Below are 24625 nucleotides of genomic sequence, written 5' to 3'. Positions count from 1 at the left end.
GGTCCAATAGCTGTATGTTCTAAAGGACAGATATGTCCAAGAAGGATGGGAGATTTCGCTAAATTAAATTCTCACTGCACAATCAGTAACGATCCCAAAAAGAATTGGAAGCATTTAAAGAGACCAGGATGGATGAACACCGAACTTAAGCACTTGCTAAAAAAGATATAGATATAACATGGAAAGAGGGGGGCATACTTAAAGAATATGTTGTTGTCTGCAGGGAATCCAGGGCAAGCTTTAGATTACCTAAAGCCAGTAATGAAATGAGGCTTGCAAGGGAGACCAAAAGCAATAAAAAGTGATTCAAGGGGTATATCAAAAGCTAAAGAAAAGTCAAAGAAGCTACAGGATTTTTACAGGATGAAAGGGTCAAGTTGTTAAAAATGATGTTGAGAAGGTGGAACTTTTACATTCCTATTTTGCATCTGTGTTCTCCAAGAAAGCAGTTGTAACATCAACTGATCTTCAAGGTGTCACCGAAGGAATAAAACAATCCACACTATCTATGAACAGAGAGATGGTGAAGGAACACTTAGATGATTTACATAAATTTAAATCTCCTGGTCCACATGAGTTACATCCTAGGGTACCGAGTTAGCAGAGTAAGTTGCAGAACCACTAACCACAATCTTTGAAAAATCCTGGATAACAGAAGTCCCAGAAGATTGTAGAAGGGCAAATGTTGTCCCTATCTTCAAAAAAGGAAAGAATATGGAGCCAGGAAATTACAGGCCAGTGAGCCTTAAGGTACCTTCACACGAAGCGACGCTGCAGCGATAGCGACAACGATGCCGATCGCTGCAGCGTCGCTGTTTGATCGCTGGAGAGCTGTCACACAGACCGCTCTCCAGCGACCAACGATGCCGAGGTCCCCGGGTAACCAGGGTAAACATCGGGTTGCTAAGCGCAGGGCCGCGCTTAGTAACCCGATGTTTACCCTGGTTACCAGCGTAAAAGTAAAAAAAAAAAAACAGTACATGCTCACCTGCGCGTCCTCCAGCGTCTGCTTCCTGACACTGACTGAGCTCCGGCCCTAACAGCACAGCGGTGACGTCACCGCTGTGCTTTCACTTTCACTTTAGGGCCGGTGCTCAGTCAGTGTCAGGAAGCAGACGCTGGGGGACGCAGGTGAGTATGTGCTATTTGTTTTTTTTACTTTTACGCTGGTAACCAGGGTAAACATCGGGTTACTAAGCGCGGCCCTGCGCTTAGCAACCCGATGTTTACCCTGGTTACCAGTGTAAAATATCGCTGGTATCGTTGCTTTTGCTTTCAAACACAACGATACACGGCGATCGGACGACCAAATAAAGTTCTGGACTTTATTCAGCGACCAGCGACATCACAGCAGGATCCTGATCGCTGCTGCGTGTCAAACGAAACGATATCGCTAGCGAGGACGCTGCAACGTCACGGATCGCTAGCGATATCGTTTCGTGTGAAGGTACCTTTACTCCTATATCAGGAAAGATCTTTGAGCAAATCATTAAGCACGTACTTGGATAAGAATACAGTAATTAACAAGAGCCAGCATGGGTTTGTAGCAAGCAAGTCATACCAGACTAATCTCATTTCCTTTTATGATGGAGTTCATAGCCTCCAGTTCTCGTGGCAGCTGTGAGGCCCAGAAATCTTAAGGGAGCCTTAAGGTTACTGGAGTTCTCAGCTGCTTTGACACCTGGAGGCTGTGAACTAAGGTTACCAGATTTCGCAGCCTCCATGTGTCCGCGTAACCCAGCAGAATCGCTGTAGTATTTCAGACTGCGCTCTGCGAGACATGGCAGCAGCACAGTCCGATTTTTCACAGCGATTCCTGGTCACAGTGCTCCATGAGACCAAGGTGGTTGTGAACTGATGTCACCTCATTCTTTCTTTTTTTTAAAAATGGGAAAACGAGGGCATTTGTCTTGGAGTGTTTTTGTTAATTTTTGTTAAGTGTTTTTGTGAATAAAGGCTTTTTGTGTGTTTTTTTCCTTTTTCTTACTAGAGTAGTAACACCAGGGGTTGATGCCAGCTGTGGTTTTTGACAAATCACAGCTATCATCAACCCAAAATCTCATTACCACTATTGTCACTGCACCAGGGCAAATCGGGAAGAGATGTTTATTTTTTGCTTAAATCGACAGGGAATTACAGTGAGTGATGGCGTTTTTTTCCTTTTCTTTTTTTATTTTGCCCTATATACAAGTCATTATACAGCAAAGAATGTGTCCTAACAATTTTTCCTACAAACTCTATTTTATCTTCGGTTTATTATGTTTTTGTTATACTGCGACATAAAGGGGCTGAAAGACTGCAGTGTCTGATTTCACATACTCCTGCAATGATTAGACACACTTCACCATCATATTAAACAGTGCAGGTTTCTACTAGCAGTGCAGGGCTTAATCTGTTCAATTAAGAGCTCCTGGAGCTTTCCAGCTTTGATGGTCTCAGCTGTTTAGTGTTAGTCACTCCCCCCTGCTATATATATATACTCGCCTCTGGCATTCAGTGATTGCTTGTTTCTGGAGTTGCAGGTGTTGGTTGTTTGAGTAAGCATTTAGAGTTTTATTTAGAAGACTGTTACTTTGTTATTTGACTGTGTGCATATCCTCATCCTCTACTACTTGGTTTTCCTTTCCTTTACTTCCCGGTATTCCTCTGTGTTGTGAGTGCATATTTGTATGATTGGTATTTTCATTTATTCCTGTACATCTTCCCTTGTTAGTCTGGTTAGTGTATTCTTATACACTACAACTCCCCAATTCCCTGGGTGGGGGAGGGAACAGATAAGGGCTAATTTAGGAGATCAGCAAGGCACATGGCGTTTTTACCATCAGAAGAAATCCAGGGAACAATATAGGGTGAATTCAGATGGACAGGTTGGGTGCTGCACACATACGTTGGGGGGTTGCAGATCCCACATCTGTCACAGCACATGATGGCTGATTTAAACAGCCATCGAGCGCTTTTTACAGCCATGAGAGGAGCTCCAACAATTTCTAACAGTGGCATTGAACACGCAGCGGCAGGGGGTCATTCCACGCAATCATTGGCATGCCCATGACATGAATTCGGGGCGCTGATGGGTTGCCATGAGAGCTGGAGGTCTGCTGAAGACCTTTGTGCCTGTCATTACGATCCTCCTGTGAAAGTGAGAATAAGTCTGTGTCCATCTTTCATAGGAGATCATGATTTTCACTATACATAGCAGTGCTGAAGCCATTCTTATGTACAGCGCAGGCGATCGGACGATGGCAGCGTCAAGTCCCCTAAAGGGACTATTAAATACAGTAAAAAAAAAAAAAGTTTTGAAAAAATAAATACAGAAGTTCACATCACCCTCTTTTGCCCCATTAAAAATTAAAATAATAAAAAATACAAATATTTGGTATTGCTGTGTTCAGAAATTTCCAATCTATCAAAATATAAAATGAATGAATCTGATCGGTAAATGATATAAATGAGAGGGGAAAAAAAAAATAAAAATTTGAACCGCCAGGATATTTTTTTTTTATTCAAAAGTACAACATTTCCCACAAAAAAAAACAAGCCCTCATACGATTATGTGGATGAAGAGGGAAAAAAAAAGCAATAGATTATTTCCTATACAATTAGAAGACGAGAAATTCTACTAAAGGAAAAAAAGTGAACAAAAAAGGATTCTTTTGTTGACAAAAATAAATATATTTTGCATTAACATTATGTCGCGTCATTGAGATCTTTCAGTTCAATGTGCCCAAGTTATTTTAGGTTTACACGAAGGTGGAATTTGCGATCAGGACTCGTCACAAGTGACCGATGACCATCACTCCAGGCTCTCCAATTCCTGCATTAGCTTCTCCTTCTCTTTTTCGAGCTCCTGGGCGCGCTGGTGATTTTGCTGGAGACGGTCTTCGAGCCACTGGAGAAGCGGACCACTGACTGCAGACATTTGGCCACACAAATTCTTAGTAAAAACTGCAAGACAAAATGTTATGGACTTAAGTTTATCGAATACGGTGATAACGATATTTAGGAAATTTCGGGTCCGGTTACACAGAAAACCCGCCAGCGTATATGCTGAAAGTGTAGCCACAATGCATCCAACCGTATGCCAGCCACTGAATACCATTATCAAAAAAAGGGATATTTTGCAGGTTATACAATTTTTCTCCTTGATCCCCAAGTCTAGCCAGCTACCCCCAATACTACAAGGAAATCAGATAAGAATACAAACATTGCCTCTTTGGTTTCATCTCCATTGTCTGATCACTTACCAGAACCATTGTGAATCTTGGTGATGGAATCTAGATGTCCCAGGCTGAGAACAAACAAACAAACAAACAAACAAAAAAAAAGATTATTATATTTTTTCAGCTATTTATTTTTTATCCTTCTGTGGGGGTCTGGGTGCAAGTTTTCTACAGCTGGTTCTCCAGTAAGTTTCGTATGAATCAGCATCAGTCATTAATTCACAGCAAAACAGCCCGATATAGAGGTGTCGGTTATGCAGCCGTGGCCAAAGGTTTTCACAAAGTTTTTATAACGTTTTTATAAAGTTTGCTGCTTCTGTTTTTATTGTGGCAATCCACAGTAACCCTAATTACAGAAATAGCAGCTTGTGGCAAGTAAAATGTAACTTTTATTAGGTCATATAAAATAGCCAAAACCTGGTCAGAAGGGTCGAAAGCAAACAAAACACACAAGCAAAAATAAAGACCAAAACTGGTACAAAGGCACACTGGTACCAACGGCGAAAATGGGGGCTCTAGCAAACACAATATGTACCACCTATCCTGCCTTGCTATAACATCAGTGCCTGGGAAATCAACCCTTTGTATCTCGGCAAGGGCCATCTTACAACGAGAGGCCACGTGGCTTTACCGCTTGAAAACGGTCTCTCCGGCAGGGCTAGGAGCGCGGCTTCCTTACAGCTGTTTCTTAGGATATCATGGTGTTATAGGGCTGATTAGTGAGGGCCAGTAGACGAGGAGCAGAAGCGCCATCGCGCTACTTTTAGGGTGCCAACCCTAGGGACTTTATTAATATTCATTCGATACTTTTAATACAAACCATGTCAATGAAATCCACTCTTTAATGAGTTAATTGGGCAAATACTAGCCTGTCCCTTCCCCTCTTATGGGCCGCGCAGCTTATTACATGACTGGATTGGTCTCTCCTGTGTGGTGGGGGTAATGGGGTAAAGATCAAGCATCTTAAATACTTATCTACGCATTACTGTAACCATTGTTTTATTGGGTGCCATACTGAATGTCTGTGGGTGTCTGACACCGAAGCAGCAAATGCTGTGAAAACCCAAATTTATGTCCAGCCACCCTGACTAGTCAGCGACCACTAGTAACGTCTCCAGTGACCAGTCCATACATCGCTTCTATTCCACCACGTGATCGTTCTACTGCTGAGAATATAAGGCTGACCGCTATCTCTGTGCTTAGGAGGCCATAGTGTCATTCTATTCATGGAAAATGGATTGGAGAAGGTGAGCCGCTACCTATGTATTCTGCGGTACGCATCCTGCTCCTCCTGGCACAGAATTTTGGGCAGTTCCACCGCTGACTCCAGGCAGACTTTCCTGATCGTGTCATGTGGGACAACATGAAGTGGTATTTCTATTCTTTCATATCTGTGGGACAGAAGATAGAATGAGGTATAAGAGCAACTGGAAGCTGAGAAAACAATCGCACTGTTACTGGCACATCGCCTAAGCAAAAGGTGTTTAATTTGCATGCAAATGAGGGGGCTTCAGAGCACCCACGGCCAGTGTTACACCTTCTCGTTATACATCTCCTCTAGTAATGATTGACTGGGCTCACTTCCCACATCAGCGCTGCCCAACGTCATCAAATGTATGTGCACGCATGCACACTGTCACTGCCCGAGCCCTGCGGCGCACACAGGGTCAGAGCGAGTGAGCACATCCATCTCCCTGGCTCCTCTCTGCAGACGCTGATCACTACACCAAGACATCTGGAAATGTATGAAATGGGCTAGGGAGGAGAAAGAGCCCACCCGAACTGTATGTACCAAAAAGGAACCACACACAAAAATAATAAACAATAAATGGTAAATATACCAATAATTCAATAACCTCAAAAACTTCACAAAAAGTGAAACAATTAAGAGAAATAAGATGTCAGGTGTGGTATAATGGAGAGTGGAGAGCACTAAATATACAAAGTAAAACCAAAACCCAGAAATAGGAACTAAAGGAGAGAGAAAGCTACAGACAAGGAATTCATATAAATGTCTTTATTTGAGTAGCAGTGAGTCAAATTACAAAAAATGTACAAAAATTATTACATATAATTAATTATATATTGTACCTTTGATTAGTTGTCTCGTGTTGCACTCTTCTTTTTAATCTTTTAAATAATTTTTGTACATTTTTTGTAATTTGACTCACTGCTACTCAAATAACTACATATTTATATGAATTCCTTGTCTGTAGCTTTCTCTCTCCTTTAGTTCCTATTTCTGGATTTTGGTTTTACTCCGAACTGTATGTGCAGTCAGGCGGCGGCAGTGTTAGTGCGCATGTGCACACGTGGGCTGAGTGAAGACTGTGATGACTCTGGGAACCGAGCGAGCTGTCATTCAGTGTGAGAACACGCTCAGCATGAAAAATGAGGAACGTAACGGTGATTCGGAGCAATTACAGTCACTGCTCACAGCACTGAAGCGTGTCCCGCTCTAACTGACAGCCAACTGATGCACTGCTGAGCCGGCCCTGACTGACAGCCGGCCCTGACTGACAGCCGGCCCTGTACTGATGCACTGCTGAGTCAGCTCTGACAGCCGGCCCTGACTGACAGCCGGCCCTGTACTGATGCACTGCTGAGTCTGCTCTGACAACCGGCTCTGTACTGACAGCTGGCCCTGACTGACAGCCAGCCCTGTACTGATGCACTGCTGAGTCAGCTCTGACAGCTGGCTCTGACTGACAGCCAGGCCTGATGCACTGCTGAGCTAGCTCTCAGTCAGTGCCAGGATGTTCTTACAGTTCATTTTCTCCCATAAGCAGCACTTTCATTATTGCAGCCGGACAGCTATTAACCTCAAGATTATCCCAATATCTGCAGCTTAATAGCACTGTTGGACCTCATTAGGTTTTTTTTTAACTTCCTCATTACCTTTAATCCATTCTTGACCGATTAATTTTCTGTTTTGACATGCTAATTTCCCCCCCCCCCCCTTCCAAGAGACATAGATTATTTTTTTATAGCCATATTGTTTTTTTGACTGACTGTTAATGTTGACTAATCATCAACATTAACAGAAATGAACACGTGAAATAGATCACTCTGTTTGTAATGACTATATAATATATGAGTTTCACTATTATTTGTATATTCTAATTTTGTGAGAAGCACTTGTATATATTCTTATTACGTGTCGCCATTTTCTGAGATATTCATTTTACATCAGTCAATACTATTTTTTCTTTTAAATGGGAGAAAGGAAGGCAAATCAATTTTTTTTCGATTTTTTTTTAGATCTAAGATGTTTTTTTTTTAATTATTTTTTTGTCCCAATAGGAGACTGTGATCATCTGATCACATATTCTATATACTGCAATGCCACTCCATTGCTGTATATAGCTAAAATCAAGGTCTCCTATGAAGTCCAGGAGTACCAGCATGGCAGTCATGGGCGCCTTCAGCCAGGGCAACCCATCGTTCCCACGTGCTCGCATGGTGGGGTGGCGGTGATGGCACTGAATGGCGCTCCCCTTGGACTGCGGGTCACTTAGTGCACTGCCCTGGTGCATAACAGGGGTCTGATCTCCGCACAGACCGGTACATACCATAAGCACGGACAGAACCGGCCCTAAAAGTCACTTACTCGTTGCTCTTCTGTGCTTGGACTGACTGAAAACAGGTGTAGAGGAGCCGTCCAGTCTGGAGAGGAGGGAGAAGCATCAAAATTATAAAAATAAAATAAAACAGTATATTTAAGAACAACAATATGGCCAGGAAACTGGGAAGTCTGCAGATTTCCACAAGGAGCAAAATTGAAGAATCGTGTGTCCCTTATTCTCCCTCTGATGATTATATGATACAGTGGTGGATAAAGCCGAGCCGTGTCATCTGGATGGAGAGCCGGCCGTAATATGCAGAAAAAAAACAAAAATACTTACCTACCTGACAAGCGCCATGCCTGCGGTGTCTGCAGCGGTTCAACGCCTTACATGCCACGGTTAATAGAATGCGACAGATGGAGATCGCTCCCTCTGTCACTCCGTTGGCATCCCGCAGCGAGACCAAGGGATCACGTGTTTATGTCCCCCTTAGGGATTAATGTTGTAAAACATTTGTATATTCATTAAATGTTTTTAGCTATTTAACCCCTTCATGACCTTGCAATTTTTCGTTTTTTTTGTTTTTCTCCCAGAGCCATAGGTTTTTTTATTACTATGTCCACATAGCTATATGAGGGCTTGTTTTTTATGGGACGAGTTGTACATTTGAAGGAAATCATCCATTTAATATTGTGATGCACTGGGAAATTGGGGGGGGGGATCGAAGTGCATTGCAATTGAAAAAAAAAAAGTGCAATTCACAATTGTTTTTTTATTTACTATGTTCATTATACCTAAAACTGACCTGGTAACATGATTCTCCAGGTCAGTATGAGTTCACAGAGAAGACAAGTGTATGGGTTTGTTTTTTAGCCCCTTCACAACATGCACAGTACATATACTGCGCATGTTGTGTCTCCTCCCCCCCGTTTTGAACAGCTGACATGTGCCCCTAACAACCGCAGGTGGAATCGCGATCCACCCGCAGCTGTTAAACTCTGACAGCGGCATTTAACACGTGCTTCCAGCAAGAGCACTGGAAATCCCACCCATCGGTGACCCCGTCACATGATTGCAGGTCACCGATGGGTCGGCATGACAACCAGAGGTCTCCAGCAGACCTCTATGGTTGTCACTGCCAGATTGCTATGAGCTCCGCCCGGTGGACGGCGCTCATAGAAAGTCAGCAATTCTGTTACATACAGGTGATCTGATCATCGCCTGCATGTAGCAGACAATCAGGTTATGTTAAAAATAATAAAAAAATCGAAATGTTCAAATCACCCCCCCCTTTTGCCCCATTAAAAATTAAACAATAAAAAAAGAAAATCAAACACACACATATTTGCTATCGCCGAGTTCAGAATTCCCTGATCTATCAATATAAAAAAAGAATTAACTTGATCGGTAAACGGCATAGCGAGAAGAAAAGTCAAAACTCCTGAATTACGTTTTTTGAGTTGACGCAACGTTGCATTAAAATGCAATAACGGGCGATCAAATCTGCACCAAAATAGTGTCATTAAAAACGCCAGCTCGGCACGCAAAAAATAACCCTCACCCGACCCCAGATCACAAAAAATGGAAACGCTACGGGCATTGGAAAATAACATAACATAGCGCTTTTTTTTTTTTTTTTTTAACAAACGTTGAAATTTTTTCCACCAGCTAGATTAAAAAGAACCTAGACATGTTAGGTGTCTATGAACTCACAATGACCTGGAGAATCATAATATCAGGTCAGTTTTAGCGTTTGGTGAACATGGGGGGGGGGGGGGGGAAACAGAACAGTTGTAGGATTGCACTTTTTTTTTGCAATTTCTCCGCACGTGAATTTTTTGCCATTTTCCAGTACATAATATGGTACAACCAATGTTGTCATTCAAAAGTACAACTCGTCCCGCAAAAAACAAGCCCTCACATGGCCATATTGACTGAGAAATAAAAAACGTTATGGCTCTGGGAAGAAGGGGAGCGAAAAACAAACGCAAAAACGAAAAAGGGCACCATCATAAAGGGGTTAATAGTCTCCTTAGTAGACATGAAGCTGCGATCGTCCGTACTATACAGAACAGGGCTGCAGCGCTACTACGTGTAGCAAAAATCATGATCTATGAACGCCGGTGATGAGCGTGGTCTTCTGCAGACCCCCGATTGTCATGATAACCAATCGGCGCCACGCGATCACGCGACAGGCTGGTGTGTGTTAAATCAAGCTGTCACTAATTACCTGGCATTTTACTGGTTAAAAGCAGCGGGTGGAACGCTGGTGTTAAAGGCCATCGAGTGCAGGGAAGACGCGGGCTCAGCGCCGTATCAAAGGCAGGGACACAGCCGATGACTTGAATATACGTCATAGGTCGTGAAAGGGTTCGAGGAAATGTAAAACTAAACTAAAGAAAAATCTGAATAAAGAGATGCTTAAACCAACACACAAACACCTACAAAAGGACACATACCTGGGATCACCGTGTCCCTAACGACCAGTACAATAAAAATAAATCTATCATTTATCCAGCAAAAAAAAAACAAAAGCAAAAGCCAGATTTCCCAACAGGTAACGTCGGGATGATACTTTCCCTGTGCGCATGCATCAGCAGAATAGACTGAAAAAAAGGAGAACTGACCTTTGTGTTCTTGTCCTCAATGAAGCAGGAGAAGATCAATCCCACGAAGCCGGCGTCCATCATCTGATACATGGCCTGGGTGCGCACATCTGTACACGGCGGGAGACACCACTAATTAGTAACCCTCTGCCTGCATTACTTCTGCTCATTAGGCCACAGTCACACATCCGAGTCGTGTGGTCCGAGGACGGATCGGTCGCTGTGGAGTTTGGGTCTGGGCAGCCGCAGGCTCCGTATTCGGCCCGTGACACACAGATATGTGAATACAGCCTTAGTCTCTTACCGACATGGGACGGCCACACTGTAATATGTGGGTGAGAGTGATACCAACCCACGACCCTCATGGGACGTCCGGTAATCTCCGACAATCTGTGCAGAGGAGTTAAAGAAAGAAGAAAACCTGCCGGAAATGGTGCAAAAAGATCTTTATATATCCTGATCTTTCAAACAGTAATGATCCCCATCTGAGAGCAGCATGATGTAGGGACAAAGACCCTGATTCCAGCGATGTGTCACTTACTGGGCTGCTTGCTGCAGTTGTGATAAAATCGCAGTTTTCTCTGCTGTAGATCCAGCAGTTCTCAGTGCATAACCCCGCCCACCTCTCTGATTGGTAGAGCATACAGAAATCTGCCAATCAGTAGTGGGGGCGGGGTTATACAGAGCAGGAGGACTAGATAGCAGGAGGCAACTAGTCCCCTAGTGATAATCTAATCAATTAACACCTTGAATTTGAGATTCACTGCTCTGCTAGAAAACGCCATGATGCTTCCACAGCAGGACAGGGCAACTAGAGCCAGCACCATCTGTACCTGCCGAGGGGGGAAAAGCTTCAAAAGAAGCACTTTGCACCTAAACAGTTGATATTGTTGATGAAGGTGGACGAGTTTCGGGTTGACAGCTGACATTACTACATTTTTGAGCAGGACTACTTCCCTGTTAAGGTGTCATAGATGGCTACGCAGGGCTGGGAGGAGATTCCTGAACTAACATTAGCTTTTGTAGCATTTTGTTTATGTATATGCTCAGTATTTTCGGCTAAAACTCATTTTTTGGGGAAGTTTGCTTTCATTACAGAATTTGCACCATTTGGCTTTTACAGGCTCCTTGTTGGCTGCTGAGTTAACTCAAAATCTGACAGTCATTTTGATAGAAAAGCTTATATAAGGAGTCCGGGACCCCCGCATACTGGATTTTACATGGGCTATAAAGTGTTGTAGGGGGCAGGGATGTGGCGTGGGAGTCATGGAAATTGAGAAGTCTGAGTCGGAGGACCGGCTTACCAACTGGAGTCGTAGTCGGAGCCCATTTTGGTGGAGTCAGAGTCATGGAAATTGAGGAGTCGGAGGTTTGGTTTACCGACTCCACAGTCCTGGTAGGGGGCTTAGACCCTACAACAACTATACTGGTGCTGTTAGAGGGCCTGAGAAAATAATGTAATCTATACACAATTGGGGACGTTACGGCGCCCCCGGTGGTCTGGATAGGAGTTTGGTGCACCGTTATATCTCTATACGTGCATATTGGGTCCCTTCCCCCACTTGTGATTAACAGTCCCTGCTTCCTGGAGTGGGCACTGTCTCTGAATGCTGCCGGCATGTGCGGCTGTGCACTGTCTCCATGTCTCAGAAGTGCACCGTCTTCAGGAGGCAGGGAGGAGAATGTGCTCGGCCACTGCGCGCGAGCAGCATTCGGACAGCGCAAGCTCTGGGAAGCAAGCACGGCCAATCAGGAGCGGAGGAAGGGCATCAATATGCAAATGAGTTATAATGGTGCACCAAACTATTGGCCACACCCATAGTGCGCCGAAGCCCCCTCATTGGCATATACCCTAAAGGTTATCTCAGGCCCTGTACCAACAGATACAGTGCTGGTGCGGCTGATCTAGGGGTTAAGTCCCCTACACCACTGAATAGCCCATTAAAAATGTATTTTTGGGTGACGGACTCCCTTTAAGTGTTTTAGGCCAGAGATGGATGCATGTGAGTAAAGCGCGGGTTTAGTGGGGTCAGATTGCTTGTCGTGGGACCTCACACTATGCTGCCATGAAGCAGTGGCGTGCGCTGACCTTTGGACGTGCGACCTGTGATCCCCGGGAAAGGTTTTGGCATCGCCCCAGCCTTATCGGCCTTTTCTAGATCTCATATTAGTTGATTTATGACAACAAAGTTCAACTCAACTTTCACATGGTCAGAAATCAGCACAAAGGAAATTGTAAAAATGATTCTAAGCCCAAAATACGGGCATTAGAAAAGGCCCTAATGAAGCCCCCAGTCTTATCCGCATAGATTCACATCAATCTGAGAGAAGATTCAGCACACTGCAGGGGCCGCTACACCCAGAAGAGTGGGGACCCACTGAGAGGGTCGCCGTGACGTGGCAGTGGGCCTATACAGTCTGGTCAAATGTTCACATCAGTAAAGGCGGCTCAGCTGAATTAGACAGTCAAGGAGGGTAACCTCTCAGATTCCTCCATATACCTGTATGATAGCAGCGATCTAGTCACCCTCCATGCCTTCATCTACCACACAGTGGGTCCAGGGCTTTGTTGGGCAGCATAAACCCAAGAATTAACCGTCACCCCTAAGAATCATGGAAGGAAATGTCTTCAAGGTAGAAGCTTCCTCAGCTGTGCCCCATTCACCAACCCCAGGTGCCAGCGCTCGGTACAGCACACAGACTGATCATGTCATATGTGACGGTAAGTTCTAGGCTTCACCTGGTTACGCAAGGCTGTGGATGGTGTTTTACATGAAAGGTTGGCCTGAGGTCAGTGAAGAGTTGGGGGACTGAAGTAAGACCTTGTACCCCCATATTACAGGTTCCTCTGTCTGAGATATATATCACCAGCATCTCATGATGTACCTCAGAGTGCAGAGTATGTGCAGTGTGCGTGTGCCAGACATGTATATGTGCAGTGTGCGTGTGCCAGACACGTATATGTGTATGTGCGCCTACATGTATATGTGCAGTGTGTCTACATGTGTATGTGGTGTGCGTGTGCCTACATGTGTATGTGCAGTGTGTCTGCAGTCAGTGTGTGTGCGTCTACATGTGCAGTGTGCGTGTGCCTACAAGTATATGTGCAGTGTGTCTGCAGTTAGTGTGTGTGCGCCTACATGTATATGTGCAGTGTGTGCGCCTACATGTATATGCGCAGTGTGTCTGCATGTATATGTGCAGTGAGTGTGCGCCTACATATATATGTGCGGTGTGCGCCTACATGTATATGTGCAGTGTGTGTGCCTACATGTATATGTGCAGTGTGTGTGCGCCTACATGTATATGTGCAGTGTGTCTGCGGTCAGTGTGTGTGCGCCTACATGTATATGTGCAGTGTGTCTGCAGTGTGTGTGCGCCTACATGTGTATGTGCAGTGTCTGCAGTCAGTGTGTGTGCGCCTACATGTATATGTGCAGTGTGTGTGCGCCTACATGTATATGTGCAGTGTCTGCAGTGTGTGTGCGCCTACATGTATATGTGCAGTGTGTGTGCGCCTACATGTATATGTGCAGTGTGTGCGCCTACATGTATGTCTGCAGTGTGTGTGCGCCTACATGTATATGTGCAGTGTGTCTGCAGTCAGTGTGTGTGCGCCTACATGTATATGTGCAGTGTCTGCAGTCAGTGTGTGTGCGTATCTACATGTGTGTGTGCAGTGTGTGTGCGTATCTACATGTGTGTGTGCAGTAAGACATCTCCTGAAAATAAGTCCCGACCCATCTTTCAGAGCAAAAACAATGTAAGACCCCCTTCTCCTTAGTGAAGCATGGTATATACCACACGTGTCCTTATACAGAAGGATATATCGGCCTCTATAGTGGCTGCCGACAGCTGTTCTGGTGAGATCTCCACCCGATCCTTCCTCTTGTCGGACCGCCGTAAGATGATCACTGAGTGGATGTGAACGACTCGCTGAGTATCCACCTGTAGGACACAGACCGGCACATGGCTCAGGGGGCCGCGCACACACCTCACACGCTCTGCATAATCAGGACTCTGGATCAGAGACCTGCACACGCTGCCATTACAGGGGAGGTCTCACGTTTGCTCTTCTCTGCCCCCTGCATGTTGGGGGGCGACGCCCTCCTGAAAACAGAGTTCGAGCCGTTGGCACAACTGAGGCGCTGTCCTGAGATAAGGTCATTTCTACAGCATCGGAACAGCACAAAGGGACTAAAGTCGGGACAGCGACCCCGCCGGCCTCGGGACAGCGACCCCGCCGGCCTCGGGACAGCGACCCCGCCGGCCTCGGGACAGCGACCCCGCCGGCCTCGGGACAGCGACCCCGCCGGCCTCCGGACAGCGACCCCGCCGGCCTCCGGACAGCGACCCCGCCGGCCTCCGGACAGCGACCCCGCCGGCCTCCGGACAGCGACCCCGCCGGCCTCCGGACAGCGACCCCGCCGGCCTCCGGACAGCGACCCCGCCGGCCTCGGGACAGCGACCCCGCCGGCCTCGGGACAGCGACCCCGCCGGCCTCCGGACAGCGACCCCGCCGGCCTCGGGACAGCAACTGCAAACAGTTTGGAAGCACATGCTCCTTGCCGAGGAAACCGGCCATGGCAGAGGTGGTCTGTAACCTAGGAAACGAGCTGTAAACTTAAGACAAAAAATGTGATAATTTGCCGATAGTTGGGGGTCTGAGCTCTGGGATAGTCACTGATCACACGGATGGGGGGTCCCCACTTGGATTGCGTGCGGTGGAGCATTTCTCCTACAGCTCAGGTGTAAGGGTCTGCCAGAAAGAGGGGCTTTGCTTCCATGGGACATGCTCTGTGGTAACAGACTGGACCACAATTGTCCACGTTAGCAGCTCTGCGCGTCACGACAGCTAAGACCGGTGTCATATTCAGTGGGGGTCCTACAGGTCCCACCAATCACAGGCCTGGATTCTGTGTATAGTATACCGTATAAGACTAAAAGTGGCCGAAAGTGGCAGTTGTCCACAGCAACCAATCAGGTTTCAACTGGCAAATCTCTCTCACCGGCTGAAATGAAAGCCGAGTTGTGATTGGTCCCTAATCACAGTGTCTGCTGTATCGCGGCGCCGGACGCCTCCTCACCTCACCAATACACAGGCCCATGACCTCCTCCCGCTCTGTGCTCAGAGAATGAGCCACACACACTAAAAAAGCATCTCCTTCGATGTGTACGGCCTGCACCGCCATCTTGTCCCGTGCAGTACAACGGAAGCTCTAGTGACGAGGTTTGCGTGCCAGGAAATGAAAAAAAGTCTGCGGTTCAGGCGCCATTTTGTTGAAGTCAATAGCTTTCACTATACCCGGTGTGGTCTTCTAGAAAATGGCAACTTATCCACCTGCGCTTTAGGTTGAACCAGGGTGTGTTTTCTTTTCTCTACCAAGCCTTGCTCCGGGGTTTCCCGACTCCCTGGTGTCCTACAGCAGGAGGGGTGTGTATGTGTTTATCAGGTTTGTGTACATCGATATTGCTGTTTCTGGACTCTTCCTCTTATACCCTGTATATGGTATATATAGTAGCCTATATGTGAGCGCCATCGCTCCGTCATTATTGCATTTGCGCCTTTTCTCCCCAACATTTGGTGTTTTTCTCCTGTTTTTCATTTTCGCCTCTTTCCTTTAGCTTTTTTTATGTGTTCGCCTTTTTTCCTTTTGTTATTGTGGTTTTGTTTTGGGATTTCCGAACATTTTCAGCTTATTCATCTCATTCATTCAACCTAAAGAAGAAAAAAAAATTGCCACTTTGTTTTTTTTCCAGGGATTTTATGTCTGTCTGTAAATTTTGCGCCAGTTTTGTGACATTTTTAGGCCGGACGTGCACCTTTTTCATTGACTTATTTTACGAGAAGCGTCGGGGCATTTTAAAGAATTTATTGTAAAAAAAAATAGTAAATATCACAAGAAAGAAAAAAAATCAGTGTCCTAAATAAACTGCAAATGATGAATCGTCCTTGTGTGAAGGGAGCCGGAGTCATTAATAGGGGCCAGGACGTGAGCGGAGAAGATGTCAGCAGAGCGGACCCTCTTCCCATCTCCAAGATCCTCTCCTAATATGTAGTAGGTATAATAATAATAGCAAATACCTCCAATTAGAAATGTAGCTAGGTTCTTCTGATTAGCTATATCGCTTACCCTCAGGTGCAGGGCATTTCAGTAGCTTGGGTATCCATGGTTACAACCACTAACAAGTAACAGTCACTATATGAGTGGCTGTAACCATGGATACCTTAGCTATTGCAATGCCTTGCAAATGAGGGTATGTGATCTAGCTAATCAGAAGAACTATGCTACTTTTCTAATTGGAGGTATTTGCTAATATTGCACCTACTACATATTGGAATAGGATCTTGGAGATGAGAATATTCCTTTAAGACTCACAGATTTTGTTTGTACGTCTTTAAACTCCAATTTACATGTTTATATAAAACTGTTGTTTTGTGTGAATTAATTCCAAATACAGAAGTGTCTATTATTTTCCTTCTCTTTTTCAATTTCTTGTAGAAATTCCTCCATGCTATATTGTAGAGCAATGGTGGACCACTAGGGGTCTCGGGGTCTCCTGCATCCACTGCTTCCCGCCTTGTCGCATAGACGGTATGTACACAGAGCAGCAGCGCTCACACTCGCCTGTGCCATAGGATACAAAGCAACATCAAGCTCCAAGTGATTGCTTTCTGTGCCCACCTAAAGGGGTTTTGGTGATTTCCCAGCTATACACATTATATCATTGGAGTTCCACAACTATGTCCCCTCCAATCCCAGGAGCTGGGGACACGTGTCAGCACATGTCAGGTCGCCCTCCATGTCAGCTCTGACTTGTGTCTGGATCTAGCATACGAGAGACGCTGCTGATAAGTCTGTTCCATGGCTCGGATAAAGGTACCAGGACATGAGATGGGGGCAGCCCATCCAGGTGAAAATTACAAGGTGTCCTCAGTGACGTACGTACAATTGTACGGTTCATTGGAACTCTTCTCCTTTGTCGCGCTCAAAAAGACATATGTATAAGAAATCAACAGCCAAAAGGTTTTATGTACTGAGAATGGGATATCCCTGACCCTCCCATGAGGGCAGTCTTACAAAACTTGAAGGGGCATTCCCATCTCCAAGATCGTATCCCAATATGTAGTAGGTATAATAATAGTAAATACCTCCAATGAGAAATGTAGTATAGTTCTCCTGATAACCTATCTCGCTTACCCCCATGTGCAGGGCATTGCGGTAGCTTAGATATCCATGGTTATGACCACTAACAACTAACTGTCAGTATATCAGTGGTTGTAGCCATGGACACATAATCTACTGCAATGCCATGTACATGGGGTAAGCAGCATAGTTAATCAGAAGAACTATACTACATTTGTCATTGGAAGTATTTTCTAATATTATTACACCTACTACATATTGGGAGAGGACGTGGAACATTCTCCAATATTCATCAAAAACACTTGATCAGAATTGCTGGCCCTTCAGCATGAAAATGTGACATAAAACATAATCTGGTCACAACAGCCATGGTGTGGAGTCAGAAATAAGTGTTCACATGTCACGATGTTGGCGCAGGTATCACGTACCTTAGCTCGGACGATGTGTGGAGTATATGATGATTAGAAGGCAGCCTCCTCACCTCCTTTGTGTTTATGTAGGACCACCCTTATTGAAGACACTTGATTGTCTTTGGTTGTGTATTTCAGTAGTTTTTGGAGTCAAATATTTTCAAAAATCATAAAGTTTTGATTGAAGAGTTTCTGCTCCATAACTCTTTGAAGTGCACTCAGTGTGAACACACCTGTAGACGCACTGTTGTAGCAAAAAAAAAAGTGAGTCTGACGCTTATGACGAAGAACATCGGTGATACAGTGTCCTTCCCAATCACTGAGAGAACAGCTCTCTCCTCCTGCCCAACACAGATCTGGTGCACGGATGCTGCCGGTCCTGACTAAATGAAGGAACTTTCAGGCCATCAATCACTTGTCTGGAAGGATCTTCAAAATGTGGCAGTGAGTACACAACTTGCAGCTGAGGTGTGTGTGCATACATATAGCTGAGGTGTGTGCATACATGTAGCTGAGGTGTGTGTGCATACATATAGCTGAGGTGTGTGCATACATGTAGCTGAGGTGTGTGCATAAATATAGCTGAGGTGTGTGTATACATGTAGCTGAGGTGTGTGCATACATGTAGCTGAGGTGTGTGCATACATATAGCTGAGGTGTGTGTATACATGTAGCTGAGGTGTGTGCATACATGTAGCTGAGGTGTGTGTGCATACATGTAGCTGAGGTGTTTGTGCATACATGTAGCTGAGGTGTGTGCATACATGTAGCTGAGGTGTGTGTGCATACATGTAGCTGAGGTGTGTGCATACATGTAGCTGAGGTGTGTGTGCATACATATAGCTGAGGTGTGCATACATATAGCTGAGGTGTGTGCATAAATATAGCTGAGGTGTGTGTATACATGTAGCTGAGGTGTGTGCATACATGTAGCTGAGGTGTGTGCATACATATAGCTGAGGTGTGTGTATACATGTAGCTGAGGTGTGTGCATACATGTAGCTGAGGTGTGTGCATACATATAGCTGAGGTGTGTGTGCATACATATAGCTGAGGTGTGTGCATACATATAGCTGAGGTGTGTGCATACATGTAGCTGAGGTGTGTGCATAAATATAGCTGAGGTGTGTGTATACATGTAGCTGAGGTGTGTGCATACATGTAGCTGAGGTGTGTGCATACATGTAGCTGAGGTGTGTGTATACATGTAGCTGAGGTGTGTGCATACATGTAGCTGAGGTGTCTGTGCATACATGTAGCTGAGGTGTGTGTGCATACATGTAGCTGAGGTGTGTGCATACATGTAGCTGAGGTGTGTGTGCATACATATAGCTGAGGTGTGTGCATACATATAGCTGAGGTGTGTGCATACATGTAGCTGAGGTGTGTGCATACATGTAGCTGAGGTGTGTGCATACATGTAGCTGAGGTGTGTGTGCATACATGTAGCTGAGGTGTGTGTGCATACATGTAGCTGAGGTGTGTGTGCATACATGTAGCTGAGGTGTGTGTGCATACATGTAGCTGAGGTGTGTGCATACATATAGCTGAGGTGTGCATAGATATAGCTGAGGTGTGTGTATACATGTAGCTGAGGTGTGTGTATACATGTAGCTGAGGTGTGTGTATACATGTAGCTGAGGTGTGTGTATACATGTAGCTGAGGTGTGTGCATACCTGTAGCTGAGGTGTGTGTGCATACATGTAGCTGAGGTGTGTGTGCATACATGTAGCTGAGGTGTGTGCATACATATAGCTGAGGTGTATGTGCATACATATAGCTGAGGTGTGTGCATACATGTAGCTGAGGTGTGTGTATACATGTAGCTGAGGTGTGTGTATACATGTAGCTGAGGTGTGTGCATACCTGTAGCTGAGGTGTGTGTGCATACATGTAGCTGAGGTGTGTGTGCATACATGTAGCTGAGGTGTGTGTGCATACATGTAGCTGAGGTGTGTGCATACATGTAGCTGAGGTGTATGTGCATACATATAGCTGAGGTGTGTGCATACATGTAGCTGAGGTGTGTGTATACATGTAGCTGAGGTGTGTGTATACATGTAGCTGAGGTGTGTGTATACATGTAGCTGAGGTGTGTGCATACCTGTAGCTGAGGTGTGTGTGCATACATGTAGCTGAGGTGTGTGTGCATACATGTAGCTGAGGTGTGTGCATACATGTAGCTGAGGTGTATGTGCATACATATAGCTGAGGTGTGTGCATACATGTAGCTGAGGTGTGTGTATACATGTAGCTGAGGTGTGTGTATACATGTAGCTGAGGTGTGTGCATACATGTAGCTGAAGTGTGTGTGCATACATGTAGCTGAGGTGTGTGCATACATGTAGCTGAGGTGTGTGTATACATGTAGCTGAGGTGTGTGTATACATGTAGCTGAAGTGTGTGCATACATGTAGCTGAGGTGTGTGTGCATACATATCGCTGAGGTGTGTGTGCGTATACATGTAGCTGAGGTGTGTGCATACATATAGCTGAGGTGTGTGCATACATGTAGCTGAGGTGTGTGCATACATGTAGCTGAGGTGTGTGCATACATGTAGCTGAGGTGTGTGCATACATGTAGCTGAGGTGTGTGTATGTAGCAGCAGCATGTGTGCCGTGTATGAGTGCTGTAAAGCTTTATGTGCATAACACACGCAGCAGGACAACAGTAACACGATCTATTACCTAATTATGCTACCCTTGTGCTTTTAAAGTAATGATATCGATCCCTCCTCTTCTTTACACCAACAGGGAAGTTTTAAAGGGCACATGTCACCTTGGAAAAAGCTATTTACTTGCAGATATAGGGTTAATAAAGTTATAATACCGGCCATCTACAATGCAAGCGGCTACCTGGAGAAAATTAACTTATGGTGTTTTCGCGCTGCGTTCTTGGTCCCATCAGGGCTTGTGTTTGAACCCCCAACTACTAGTAATCTACTATGTCAGGATGTCTGCCTACAGTTGGCATACACGCCTGTTTGCACCCTTATAGTGAATGGCTGCTATGCGGAGGAATGGCTAATCTGTAACGACTCGCATCGGACCAGCAGAAGCGCATTTTACACAAGGCACCACTGCTAGGCAAGTCCTAAAGGGATATTCTTCCCCCACTCCCGTAGGAGAGGGGGCTTTACAGAGACCGTCCCAGACTGCTGTCATAGGGTAGCTGGCATGTGGTGACGTGGACGATGTGGAGTCAGGTACAAGAGTAAATCTAAAGCTTGTAAAAAAAACCAAAGGGAAACCCAAGGACAATAGATAATGAAGAAGAAGCAATAAGGGCCATTAGTAACTACTGAGAAGCAACCAGAGCTCAACCAGGAGGCACTTGCCATACCACTGCGCGAGGGAACTGAATACATCACTGGTCTGGATTAGAAGCAGGCCTTATCCGGGGTAATAATCGGGAGATGCATTCCTCCCAGTCGTGTCCGGGAGCCAGTTCCTGCTCATCTGAACAGAAAGGTGCCCAAATTCCCACCATTGGCTAACACCAGGCAAGGCAGCGTCCTGTCTCTTGGACCTCGAAACCAGTGGGAAGCACGGTGTCCCGTGTTCTCACAAAGCTCACCACTTCCACACACGAGGCACCACCCATGTACGTGTTAGCTCCGCCCCCAGGGCGGACCGACCGGCAGAGCAATCAAGAAACCGGAGGAGAAAGATTGCATCCACGGCAGGTATTCCCAACAATGTCCCCGACGGCGTATACGCCTGAATCTCATTTTGCTGGGGGTTCAGACTTAAGCCCTGACGGGAACGCAGTGTGGAAGCTCCCTTACTTCCTCCAGCTTTTAGTCATAGGGACATACACACAGCGGCTACGGCCACCACTCACTGCACCCCTCACTTTACAGTAAGCCCCCCAGAACCTTTAACCGCTCAGGATGCAGCACATTTGTGCAGAGCGATCTGTCAAAGTGCCGGGGAGTGTATACAGTATAGTGAGTGGTGACCATAGCCAGTCCGTGCACGGCCCAATGACTGAAAGCTGGCGGCTCCGGGAGGAAATAAGTTCTTTTTCTTCCAGTAGCTGCACTTTAAGCAAGGCAGCATTGTGACGCTTAGTAGGCCATAAGTTTTTCCTGTTTTCTGCTGTCTTAACCCCAGGCTGTTAATTATAGTAAGTTACGCCCAATATTCTGAAAAATGCAGTACATATGTCTATGTGTTTGAGAGAGGAGCCCAAAATGCTCCGAAATGCGTTGATCGTGTGAGACAAGTTTCGATAAACTTTGTTATTGTATCCATGTGTTGTGGTCGTTTTACAAATGACCCTTATGTATGCAGTTTATTGATTATTGCCTCTTTCCTACAGGTGAGTGATGCCTAAGAGAAAGGATCCGTGTCAGAAGGCTGCGTGTGCGATCCAACAATGCCTGCAGTGTACGCCACAATAAGCGCGTCGTCCTAACACGTTCTGCTCTGTACAATCCGCACAATATGGTGATGTTCACACTTCTTTTGTCTTCACAGTAAACAATTATAAGGAGCACTGCTGTCAGCAAGAGATTGAAGCAATGCGCATCTGCTGCTCTAAGCTGCTCCCACGGGGGTCCGTGTGCTGCTCCGGCTTCAGAGACCCCCCAGTTACTGAAGACAAAGGATCATCACCTGTGGACCACCGCAAAGCTGCATCCATTAAGAGCTAGTGCTGGCAAGTACAGCCGGAAGGATGTCACAACATATCCTGAAAAAAATGGACATTAATATTTTTACTTTTACATTTTATTTTTGACATTACCATTAATATATAAGTGAATGAAGAATTTATTATTCCACTACGGGGATATCTGATTACTATATCATGGAAGAACCATAATTTTATGTGAACAGAGTCTAACTTTGGTGTATACGTCACATTTCCATAGAGCTCCATTCACCCATTAATTGCATAAAAAAAAGTGTTTATTGCCATGCCTTGGCTATATAAAAAAAATAGCCCTCTCGTTTCTACCATTTCATTTAGAAAGCCTCTTTTCCATAGGTGAAGACTTATTGGCAGCGCTCCTATGACGTTATTTTCCTTTTTAATTTTTGCAGACCTGTTTTGAGCTAAAGTTGTCTCCCAAGGGCCAGGGTCCTGCCTTGGTTATGCTTGTCTGGCAGAACTTGACTTGTGGACCATAGGTCAGTATTGAATGTTGGGGCAAACCCGTTGCTACCGTTTGAATTCTTTTGGATCTAGAGGACCTCAATCTGGTCTTGGACACCCTTCAGTCCTCTCCTTTGGGGGCAATCTGACATACAGTTCTGGCAAAAATTAAGAGACCATCACATCAAAACCCTGTCATGGGCAGCCCAATCACCAGATCTGACAACCTCTGGAATATAATCAAGAGGATGATGGATAGTCACAAGCTATCAAACAAAGAAGAACTGCTTACATTTGTGCGCCAGGAGAAGTGTGAAAGACTGGTGGAAAGCATGCCAAGACGCATGAAAGCTGTGATTAAAAATCATGGTTATGGGGGGCATGGTTTAGAACCTGGATGGAATAAGTTGCAGGGACAAGGAGTTCTGAGGGTACCTCTAAAGCTACTACCTAAGCTACAGGAAGATTTATTATTCACTAATATTCATACTGGGCTTAACCTACAAATCTTCAAGAACATTTTGAGCCCATTTTTAAAAGAATTGGATACTCTAATCCAGAGTTATCAGCATCAGAAGTCAGATAGCTCAGGACCGCGGGTGAGAGCCCTTCTCGCGTTGCTCGCAGCACACTGTGACTGTCCCCTCCCCCATCTTGCAGACCGGCGGACAACACGCCAAGGTCCTTGTGGAGTTTGCATCAATGGGTCCTTGCTGGATGATTCTGAGGTTGCCCACAACCAGGTGCTCCGAGGACGTAGGACTGCTGTCGGACAGCTTTGGCGGGGTTGCAGCCAGCACCCGGTGACAAGATCCTGCGGAGCAGCTGACATTAGTGAGTGGCTACAGTGACCTCCCGCTGGTGTGCCCGCCATCCTGCAGAGAAAGAAACAACCACCTGAGAAGCGACGACTGAAGACCGGAGCACAAGGGAGAGGTGATCGGGGAAACAGGTGAAAAACAACCCGGCACTTCTGACATCGCAGTGATGACCCTCACCACCGCCGAGCATCGTTGGATCCCGACCAAAGACGCGGACAAGATGAAAAGGACCGCTATACTAGGACCAAGCTGTCCGGAGGATCCAACAAGTAACAAGACTACACATTGACGACTACAAGCAACTCCTCCAGACTACAGCGGGAACTGCAGAGACATCGGAGCCGGAGAAACACTCAGTGGCTGACATCAGCGGACACCAGCAGACACTAACGCTAGCTGTTGACACCTGAAAGTTAGTCTCCTTGAGCTCCTGGTAGCTGATATTACCCCAAGGGAGACAACAATAGATCTGGGATCCTCATTAAACAGTAATTAGCAGAAAGCAGAAAACAAAAGCGGATGGTATTAGCCTTAATGATCATCAGTCACCTCTGCTATTCCTCCCTTGAACATTAACCCCTAGACTCACAGAGGCACATCTATTGCCACCTGGATACCAGCTATATCAACTACTTCCTGATATTAATCGGGAGATGGAAAATACCGGTGGCTGATACCAGAGGATAATAGTCTATTCTGAAATACTGAGACTGTAATATTAAATCTGTTTAAGTGCCCAGCTCATTGTCATA

At 45.6% G+C, this 24625-nt stretch overlaps 2 protein-coding genes across 5 annotated transcripts; one reads left to right on the top strand and one right to left on the bottom strand.

Annotated features, from left to right (window-relative positions):
* Positions 1-3484: 3484 nt before the first annotated feature.
* On the bottom strand, positions 3485-15661 carry BRCC3 (BRCA1/BRCA2-containing complex subunit 3). Its single transcript, XM_077283445.1, has 8 exons — positions 15480-15661; positions 14221-14340; positions 10697-10784; positions 10414-10502; positions 7831-7886; positions 5480-5611; positions 4245-4288; positions 3485-3945 (listed from the first exon to the last, which is right to left on the bottom strand). The coding sequence occupies exons 1-8, from the start codon at positions 15582-15584 to the stop codon at positions 3794-3796; spliced, it is 786 nt and encodes a 261-aa protein (XP_077139560.1). The 5' UTR covers positions 15585-15661; the 3' UTR covers positions 3485-3793.
* Positions 15662-15673: 12 nt separating this feature from the next.
* CMC4 (C-X9-C motif containing 4) lies at positions 15674-24612 on the top strand. 4 transcript variants are annotated; one of them, XM_077283449.1, is made up of 4 exons: positions 15674-15755; positions 16896-16988; positions 22276-22343; positions 22434-24612. In XM_077283449.1, exons 3-4 carry the CDS (start codon positions 22283-22285, stop codon positions 22607-22609), a joined length of 237 nt encoding a protein of 78 aa, XP_077139564.1. In that variant the 5' UTR covers positions 15674-15755; positions 16896-16988; positions 22276-22282; the 3' UTR covers positions 22610-24612. The 4 variants fall into 4 exon arrangements, with proteins under 4 accessions (XP_077139564.1, XP_077139562.1, XP_077139561.1 ...); XM_077283447.1 differs by having other exon boundaries at positions 15697-15826; XM_077283446.1 differs by having other exon boundaries at positions 15711-15845.
* The last annotated feature ends 13 nt before the right edge of the window (positions 24613-24625 follow it).

Source organism: Ranitomeya variabilis, chromosome 2 (assembly GCF_051348905.1).
Source record: "Ranitomeya variabilis isolate aRanVar5 chromosome 2, aRanVar5.hap1, whole genome shotgun sequence".
Taxonomy (NCBI): domain Eukaryota; kingdom Metazoa; phylum Chordata; class Amphibia; order Anura; family Dendrobatidae; genus Ranitomeya; species Ranitomeya variabilis.
This window is presented reverse-complemented; position numbering and strand designations above follow the sequence as displayed.

What these genes read in the sequence shown, in the direction of transcription:
- BRCC3 (XM_077283445.1), bottom strand. Translation starts at nt 15,584, where the DNA reads ATGGCGGTGCAGGCCGTACACATCGAAGGAGATGCTTTTTTAGTGTGT. An exon ending in AGTGTGGCCGTCCCATGTCG is followed by an intron (nt 10,503 to 10,696) that starts GTAAGAGACTAA and finishes CGCCGTGTACAG; the next exon opens with ATGTGCGCACCCAGGCCATG. An exon ending in CAAGCACAGAAGAGCAACGA is followed by an intron (nt 5,612 to 7,830) that starts GTAAGTGACTTT and finishes TCTGTCCCACAG; the next exon opens with ATATGAAAGAATAGAAATAC.
- CMC4 (XM_077283449.1), top strand. Translation starts at nt 22,283, where the DNA reads ATGCCTAAGAGAAAGGATCCGTGTCAGAAGGCTGCGTGTGCGATCCAA. An exon ending in GATCCAACAATGCCTGCAGT is followed by an intron (nt 22,344 to 22,433) that starts GTACGCCACAAT and finishes TTGTCTTCACAG; the next exon opens with TAAACAATTATAAGGAGCAC.